This window comes from Ruditapes philippinarum, unplaced genomic scaffold (genome assembly GCF_026571515.1).
Source record: "Ruditapes philippinarum isolate M1 unplaced genomic scaffold, ASM2657151v2 ctg854_1_1_1_1, whole genome shotgun sequence".
In the NCBI taxonomy this organism is placed as follows: Eukaryota; Metazoa; Mollusca; class Bivalvia; order Venerida; family Veneridae; genus Ruditapes; species Ruditapes philippinarum.
The window spans coordinates 203,647-213,045 of record NW_026851665.1 but is presented as its reverse complement, the minus strand read 5'-3'; the positions used below and the strand labels follow the sequence as shown (position 1 = coordinate 213,045).

Sequence of the window (9,399 nt, the reverse complement as noted above, 5' to 3'; positions counted from 1 at the left end):
TGCCCATTTGTAAGGAGATGGGGTATCAATTGAGAGCTTACACAACCATTTATGTGATACATGTACATAGCTCGTGCAAAACGTGGTTAAGTTGCATTCATGTTTGAACACCCTTTGTACAATCCCAAATTAAGTCATATCTGTTCCACAATCAACACTTGCCACTTGCGGAATCTTGGTCTTTTTGGGGGTGGTGGAGGTGTGATTTTGAAAAGGAAATGACATGACGTTTTTATCAGAACATATTTATAACCACATTGCGAAATCGTGTATGATAAGATAACATATTTCTATATTTAGCCCTGATCCTTATTTTGTACATTTTTTTCATTGTTGAAACAGATAAACAAGTGAAAGGAATGATGTTACTATTTCCAATTGTAAATATGATTTTTTTTGCTTAACCCTTACCACACTAAATATAAATGAACTTGATCATATTTCATTCTGGACGACACCATTCATCATTTATAGGAAAATTTCAAAATATGTACTGACTAAATGGTGAACAGTGCAGACCGAGATGAGACGATTGATGTTGGTCTGTACTATAGCCACGTGTATTCTGTAGCCGCCATCAGGCGTAGAGTTAATATATATATATATATATATATATATATATATATATATATATATATATATATATATATATTACCTGGGACATACCAGATATAACGTGGCAAGGTTTGAACATTTCGCGCTCATAGAAATATTCAAATGATTTGTTTCTTACAGAAATAAATTTCTCAACAATCCTAATTGTGGATATATTACATATACATATTTCGAAAACCACATTTTTTGAGCCACCGATTACAATATATCAACGACATGAAACTACTGAACATGACTATAAGTAATAGAGATCTACTCAGATTTTGTAGGCTCATCTAGCTCTATAATGGTGACATCTAGGCTTTTCGTGGAATGGCACTTACGTGTCCCATTGAAGGTTCCATGATAACGGCCGAATGAACACATCTGCGGATATTTCTAAATTCTAAATTTTGCCATTTCATGTTAAAATGTTAAATTCTGCTTAAACCGGTGCTAGGGGGCGTGGACGGTAGTTTGTACTTCAAAGTACCGTCCATGAAAAGGCTCAATCAAACCGAGCCTACAACATTTTCAGTTTTGCGGTTTTGAAAATTCTGTATGGATTGTTATTTTCTCTAGTGACATAGAGAGATCTACTCAGATTTGTTGGCTGACCTGACTCCATAATATAATGGTTACATAGGCTTGTCACTTTTGAATACAGCTGTTTTAAGTTCAAGTTTAAATTAATTAAATACTTATAACTATCTAGGATGAGATACTTCAGTTGGCCCTCAGCGTTCAATGTAGGCCTGACAGGGCAAGCCTTAATTACCTAAAATCAACCTTTTCCAGTCAGAAGAAAAGGAACATATAATTTACGCTATCAGTTCATTATTTCATTTCCTACATTTATTTTATTTCAGCTTGCAGCATTAATGGTATGTATACAGATATATTACTCTTTCTACACGTTATTCAGAGATTTGTTCAGTGTATTGTTCTTATAACTAGTATAAAATTACAGTACAGTCTCTTCTGTACAAATGCCGTTTATCAAACAAATTTAAACATGTTGGCAATTATTTGCCACCGAAATAAATACAAGTAAGCAAGAACTAATCGAGTAATTTTATGCATGTCATAGGTTAACTGTTAATTAGACTATACAAACTAAAAAAAAATGTGTCGGAGGAGACTTGTTATGCAATTTGTATATGTTTAAGCAATAATTAAACATAAAGGGCGAAACTTGCATAATTTTGGCGATCGTTTTGGCACTAAGGGGATGCTCATACATTATGTTCAAAGTATCGCTTCTAAAGACACTTAAACGATACTTAGAAATTAAATGGAGATTCTAAAGTTGCTTATCAATAGTGATGTTTATACGCGCTTAGAGCGATGCTAAGGCAGATGCTAAAGCTAAGGGCGATAATAGACGGGCTACTCGGGGGAATTTTGTAAGATGTCGTGGGTAACGTTTAGGTACTCACAGCTGTAAACATGGGAGAATCTTTCGTAAAGACGCTCTTAGCCTTGCCAATAAATTCTAATAACAATGCTTATAGACTCAATGACTTATAAAAGCTTTGAAATACAAGTAAGTGAATACAATTTCTTCCTGCAGGACGAATTTACTGAACTTTAATGTTTTATAGCTAGGGACAGAGAGTGCTAGCGTCACTACATGTCGGAATTCGTACGACTGCGGTCAGGGCATGTGTTGTAGATCCTCGGACGGTACAGTCATTACTGATCAACAGACGGGAGGGTTTGGTCCCCATTTTTTACAACCTGCTAACCAAAATGGTACGTGCAGCACCAGACCTGCTCAGAAAGGAGAAGTTTGTGATTCCAGCTGCGACTGTGACACCGGTAAGCTTTGTTGTTTTTTTTTATTTCTATAATATTTCTATAATATTAGCAGGTACTGTGCTATAAATTTCCTTTCACTATATCACTTCCGATAGCGATTAAAACTGAACGTATATAACACACAAATTGTAAATCGACATGTAGTTGTTAAGATACATGTATATTTATTTCAGGTTTGAAGTGTTACAGACCAATGAGTGGAATATGTTGTCCACCAATGAAATGTTATGACGAAGCTTATGTTAAACAGCAACAAGCATACTGGTCAAACTGTCTGTCTAATCCCGGTTGTGCTGTACCTCCATAATATAAATAATTACAGGAGCTGTTAAAAAGTTTGTCTTGAAGTGTTTATAATTTTCCTACCTTACAACATTCCTCTATGCGAGGGTTGTTCAAAAAGTAAAAGGATTAAGAGTCTTGCAGATTCGTATTTTATTCAATTTAGAATATTTTCATATGTACAGCGATCGTAATTTGTTTTCTACAATTTAAGCACAAGTTCACAAATTTATTGTGCTAAACGTGTGTTTTGTGGGATATTGAATAACCATGGTAACTTGTATCTGGCGCAGCACATCAAAATCTGTCTTGAAGTGTTTATAACTTTTCTACCTTACAACATTATTCGATATGAATAAAGTCAACTCATATTTATGTTCTACCCTCTAATCGGTGGTCACGTGTCTCCGTCCGATTTTTGTAATCCAACACCGCCAAAGAGCGTCGATTTTCACTGAACTCACTGCCAAGTAAGCCATATTATCAAATATAACACATATCCCTGTGACCTTTTGAACAGTCAAACATGAAAAAATACTGGCAGGTATGTCCAACATGGAAAATACTAGCGAGTATGTCCTTTAATATTGAGGGAACAATATTACATCCATTTTTAACTGCTTAGGCGTCGTAGTCATGGACATTAGAAAGGATAATGCCATTTCTAGGAAGTATCATTAGTGAAAAGCTAAGATTCTTCTTAAAGTATTTTAGTTTATTTCCATAACATGTATACATCTGGTCCATCAAATAAAACAAACAAAAATTTCATGAGCAAATAGTATAGGCTAAAACAAACGTTCATTTTTTAAAAAATTCTAAGACATTCTTTTAGTAAAATCTGATGAACATTTTTACTATAACTGTCAATTGTCTACAACATGATATTCAACATCTTACAACAATATATTTCTTGATTGTTTTTATAATAGATTTGTGTATTGTTAAATTGTTCAGAATAGGGATCTATCAATTGCCGAGAGAGTTTGACTTGACAAAAAGTATCATAATACTTTATGATATAACATATACCAAAATATACAAAATCTTCCATCATTTAGAAAAGGTTTTAAATCAGGACAATAAATCTACTATCACTTTAAGAAAGATTTTAATCAAAACGATAATGTTAACATGTTAACAATTGTGGTTAAAATATTGTATTAGTTCCTTTACAATTGCTATACAAGAGGTCAACAAATTTTAACAAAATAAAAAGCATTTAAAATGGTAGATTTTTTTTCTTCTCTTAATTTATACTAAAAATCACATCATATATGATTATAATATTTATTTAATCATGACCTCCGAGTTATTTCCAGCCCTACTTCAAAGTTAAATGTTTGGGTTTTATCTCTGTGTTCCAAATTTTAAATGTCAATATTTCAACTAAAATTTAATTCTATAATAGGTGAAACGAAAAAAAAAAGTTACATCTTCTCAAAATGAGTAACCTCCAAAAATTATAAACCTTGTAAGGGATTTAATTCCATGACCTGTTAGGTCAAAAGGCAAAATGCCAACCTTGCTAGACTAAACAGCACGCCTTTGTTGCAGGACCATGAACATTATCATTACAAAACTGTCAGTATGGTTGTTAAACACAACACATGTAAATTGTTACCAAAATAAATCACTAAAGACAATGGAATGCTCCTGAACATGCACTTTTATCAATATAATTTTCAATGCAAAATTTACTAAGCAAAAGTGTTAAAATCTATTTTTAACATTGGTGACCTTGACCCCAGTGACCCTTAACTCATTCTAAAGTCAGAGGGCCATCAAAGGTATCTACCAGAAGAAACTAGGAAAGCGTGATGTTACAAGTCAAAATTTTAAACATAACAAATTTGTCCTGCTTTGAATTCAGAATAAAAGATGAAAAAAGAAGGTTAAATATGTTGACATATCAGTTTAATAAGCAGACAGCAGAAGGATGAAATGCACATTGTTAGTTAAGCGACATCAATATCATGATATTATACTACAAGCAAGCAGATATGACAGGTCTTGCCAGATATTAATGATAGTTTGGGTCTTAACTATTGGTATTGTTATGCTTAAATAATGGAGTTACTGACCAAGATAAAGATAGTGCACTGATATGCCTAGCCCTATACAATTTGTTCAGTAATACTAATACTGAGTGTTCACTTTTCAGTACGAAATAAAACATAGACAGAACCAGCTGGCATTAAAATACATGTAAACAAATAATTAACAAAAATTTCATCATATAACAATAGAATAAATAAATGGTGGAACAAAATTTAAAAATAATTACACATATTGTAACTACTATAATCAGCAGTTGCTGCAGGTGTACGTCACATACCAACCTTGTCTTTACACACATACATGTACATCATATACCAACCTTGTCTTTACACACATGTACATCACATACCAACCATGTCTTTACACACATGTAAATCACATACAAACCTTGTCTTTACAAACACACATGAACATCACATACAAACCTTGTCTTTACACACATGAACATTACATACCAACCTTGTCTTTACACACATGAACATTACATACCAACCTTGTCTTTACACACATGTACATCACATACCAACCTTGTCTTTACACACATGTACATCACATACCAACCTTGTCTTTACACACATGTACATCACATACCAACCTTGTCTTTACACACATGTACATCACATACCAACCTTGTCTTTACACACATGTACATCACATACTAACCTTGTCTTTACATACATGTATATTACATACCAACCTTTTCTTTACACACATGTAAATCACACACCAACCTTGTCTTACAAACAATTTTTTGTTGTATATTTGATAATTTAATTTGTTAAAAATATATTTCGAATCATTAAAATATGTTTGAAAGAATCACTTGAGTGTAAACAAAGCAATTTATAACATAGCATAGCTGTTTCTACTTATCACACAAATAATTAAAAAAATAATGGATTTTTTTTCCAAATATCGGAAAAAAAAGAAAAGAAATCTCAATCTTTAGTGGATGTTGACATAATTTCTTGTGTAGGTGCAACGTTAATCCGATAAAAAAAGAAAGAAAAAACATCCACTGAGAAAAAAGTTTCCATATTCAAATAAGCTTGCAAAAATAAACCCATTTCTATGAACAAGTATTAAATGATTATCTATAATCATTTATGTCAGACAAAATAAAATAAATCATTATTAAAAATGACATTGCACAATGTTATATCAGACCCAAATAATTTTTGTAACTCAAATATTGCAAAAATTCTTTGATTACCTTATACTAAAATTGGCAGTAAAAGGTCTAACTACCACAATTATAACAGTAACTTTGAACTTTGCCTATAAACTATTTGCTCTAGAATCAAAATAGAAATATTTTGTAAACAATAGCAAATGAGTAGGAATTAAATATTATTATAAAGATAAACTTTGACTGCATTCTTGTACAATATGGCATGATTTCAAGTTCAGGGATCAAATTAGAAACTTATTTTATATGTGTAGGTCAGTGCAGAATTCAGATGTACAGTTATAAAACCATGAAGACAGCAAACCTGAGAAATCAAATATATTCACCTAAACATGAAATCATGCTATACTTTAATTTTAATGCCCACAAAATTAGAACACATCTTCATTTTAAAATTTGCTGAAAATGCCGGACATACATTTGTCTTGTATTCTACATTAAAGTGATTACTATTTAAATGTGATTCATTATTTATACAATTTTTTTTAACTTCAGTTATTATAAATTAAGTGAACATGATTTCTAAAGAAATGCTTCAATGTAAAAAAACAACATAACAAACTGCAGCATAGATTTTTTTTTTAAATATATTTTCTTCAACATGAGAAAATTTATCCTCAAAATATACATCTGATTTTATGGTTCATACATGGATATAGTAAATTCTTGCTGAAAAATTTCCTTTAAAACTAAACAAACTTAACAAATTTTAGAAAAAAAAAGAACCGCTAAAATGCTGATATGTATATAATTGTTTGTAATAATCAACTTAGAATGTTGGAAAATTTATTTATTAATGTAACATAAAATCTTTATCATGCATACTTAACACCGGCATATTAGTCCAGCTTTCCATTTGTTTTTGTTTTCATTGTTAATGTGTCAAATTATCTGATACTTTCATACAAAACGTATACAAATTATCTTTAATAAGTATGATAATCATGCTTGAATCAGTTATCTTAAAGATAATCAATTAAATCAATTAAATTATTGTTGCAACAGGACTTGATTAATGCAATAATTAATTTTACAACATTTACTGACCAACAAAGTTGGCAAATTTTATAATCTTTCATCTTATACTTTCAATGTCAAATCTGTGTAGAAAAAAGCCTCTTTTGTTTCATTAATTTTTGGTTGATTTGTATGAAGGGTTACCTTGTTTAAAATTGGAAACTTTTAATTGTCAATTTAATTGTTACTATTTAAAAGATAAAATGTGCAGTCAACAGTATATCATCTGGTAAATCTATGGTCAGGCTAGCCTGAATCTAATCTAGCCACATAGGTAAAAATCATTATCTAACCTGCAGTCAAAATAATGAAAATCACAATTAATCAGGCAATAAATAACCTCTGATTCTATAATCAACATCTAATAGAAAAAGTATATTGAATGCATTGGAATGTCGCTGAGTATATACATATGTGTATAATTCAAAACTTCATATGCTGTGAACACTTTAGAAATAAAGGCCTAGAAATAAACTTAACAAAAGAAAGAAAAAAAAAACAGGAGAAAATAAATTATCTCACAATAAAAATAATTATATATGGTAATAAGAAATACTTACAAACCATCTAAAGTTATTACAAACACATCAGATTATTTATCCTACAGCAAGAATGTTAAAAAGCATTAATATAAGGAAAGAATTGTTTTAAAACTTTAATAACACTTTAACAATGCCTCCTAATTTAAATGCAATAATCAAGACCCTGATTTTGTGATGTCTATTTCAAGTAAACTGTGTTTAAACTGTCTATTAAAGAAATCTTTAAAGTTAACAGGGTTTTAACTGTCTATTCCAAGTGATCTTTAAAGTTAACAGGCTTTCAACTGTTTATATGAAGTCAGTATTTCAATATTACAAGTAATGAGTTACCAAACATGTTTTTCTGAAATCTCTACTCTCCTTTTTGGCTTAACGCAGGCTTAAGAGTAAGCCTTAAGAATATACAGAAACAATAAAATAGCCAGTTCCTTTAATTTTCATAAAAAAAAAATTCTATTTAAGGTATGTTTAATTTACTGAAAATTAGAGACACTTTTAATTACCATAATAGTTAAATAATGTGCTAATTTGATAAAAGAAAATTATTCAATTCAATTAAACAATCTATTCACACTTTGCAAGCTGATATAGATGGAATGGAATAGTGGAATAGTCCATCTTTTAATTAAAACTAAACTATTCATCATTTTTAGAGAAAATTTCAAATTAAGTACTGTTTTAATAGTGACCGGTTTAGACCATTATCAGATGGTAAGGATTTGCTGGCTACATCTTGGTATGCACTGGTCACATGGGTAAATTCTGTAGCTGCCAGCAGGCAAACTAGTAATTTGAAAACTGAAATACATTGTAATTTGAAAAAAATCATCCAATTTTAAATAGAATGTGTAAATTACATTGATTTGAAAAAATATCAATTTGAAAATTCATATTTAAGGAATCATCAATTGAAAATAATGATCGTGACAACAGACTTACCCTCTGATAGACTAACAGCAATGACTGTTATATGACAAATACCACAAGCTTATCACAGGTAGGCACCTTTAATACCTATCAACAACAATTACAAAACTGCAGAATGCTATTTAAATAAATAAAAACATACAATTTTTTATTCAACCCTTGTAATTTCACTTCTACCCATATATTGATCTCAAAAGACTAGGTGATTACCCCAATTTAAAACCAAGTGGACCTATATTGCTCACCTGAGTAAATAACAAACTGTAAAGACTGTGAGCCAATATAGAATCTGGTTGCCTGATCTATTTAACTAATGAAGAGAGGAAACAGTGTTCTATCTGCTATATATTTCATATGTTTAATAAGGTTTCGAAAATTTACATTTTTAAAATATATTTTGTAGCCTTAATGACATCACAGGATTCATCTGTATACTTTTGTAGAAAAATATCAAAGCTACACTGCTATCAAATTTATCTAATTGTTCTACCCAGTGTTTGGGGAGAAGAAATTGTGGACAGAGACGGACTTTAACACACATCAGGCAACCACAAAATAAAAGCTCACCTTTGTAAGCAGTTCAACTAAACACATAGTCCACAACATCATAAATAAAAGTTTAATCTACATTAACTAACTTCACAACATATTCTGAAATTAAATTATACACTATAACTTAATAAACATCAAGTTTTTGATCCTCGATTCGTGGATGATTGATTTTCTGACTCATTCCTGGAACTGGCGACTCGTAATCGGTCCGACTGTGAATGTAGTTTTCTAAATAATTCCTTGAATTTATTTTGGGGGAACAATGTCTCAATAACTCCCTCTAACACGACGTAGACAAGACGTCGGTTTAAACTTCGATATTGGAACATGTCAAACACTCGTGTCACTCCAATACGCGCTGTGTCTGAACCGAGGAAATGACGTAATTCATCTAAAATTAAAACAAAAAATATT

General features: G+C 30.9%; 2 protein-coding genes across 3 annotated transcripts in view; one reads left to right on the top strand and one right to left on the bottom strand.

The window, feature by feature from the left end:
* The first annotated feature begins 2,156 nt into the window (after positions 1 to 2,156).
* On the top strand, positions 2,157 to 2,748 carry LOC132736042 (uncharacterized). Its single transcript, XM_060723096.1, has 2 exons — positions 2,157 to 2,415; positions 2,589 to 2,748. The coding sequence occupies exons 1-2, from the start codon at positions 2,259 to 2,261 to the stop codon at positions 2,720 to 2,722; spliced, it is 291 nt and encodes a 96-aa protein (XP_060579079.1). The 5' UTR covers positions 2,157 to 2,258; the 3' UTR covers positions 2,723 to 2,748.
* A 4,054-nt stretch (positions 2,749 to 6,802) lies between these two features.
* The window catches only part of LOC132736028 (sorting nexin-13-like), a 50,394-nt gene continuing 47,797 nt past the window's right edge, over positions 6,803 to 9,399 (bottom strand). For both annotated transcript variants that reach the window (XM_060723083.1, XM_060723073.1), the window contains exon 27: positions 6,803 to 9,376. In XM_060723083.1, coding sequence (XP_060579066.1) covers positions 9,120 to 9,376 — 257 coding nt within the window. In that variant the 3' untranslated portion in view covers positions 6,803 to 9,119. The remainder of the gene's footprint in view (positions 9,377 to 9,399) is intronic.

Bases quoted from the DNA above. Each gene is read 5' to 3' on its own strand.
- LOC132736042 (XM_060723096.1), top strand. From the start codon at position 2,259: ATGTGTTGTAGATCCTCGGACGGTACAGTCATTACTGATCAACAGACG. The intron at 2,416-2,588 runs GTAAGCTTTGTT...TATTTATTTCAG, and splicing joins CAGCTGCGACTGTGACACCG to GTTTGAAGTGTTACAGACCA.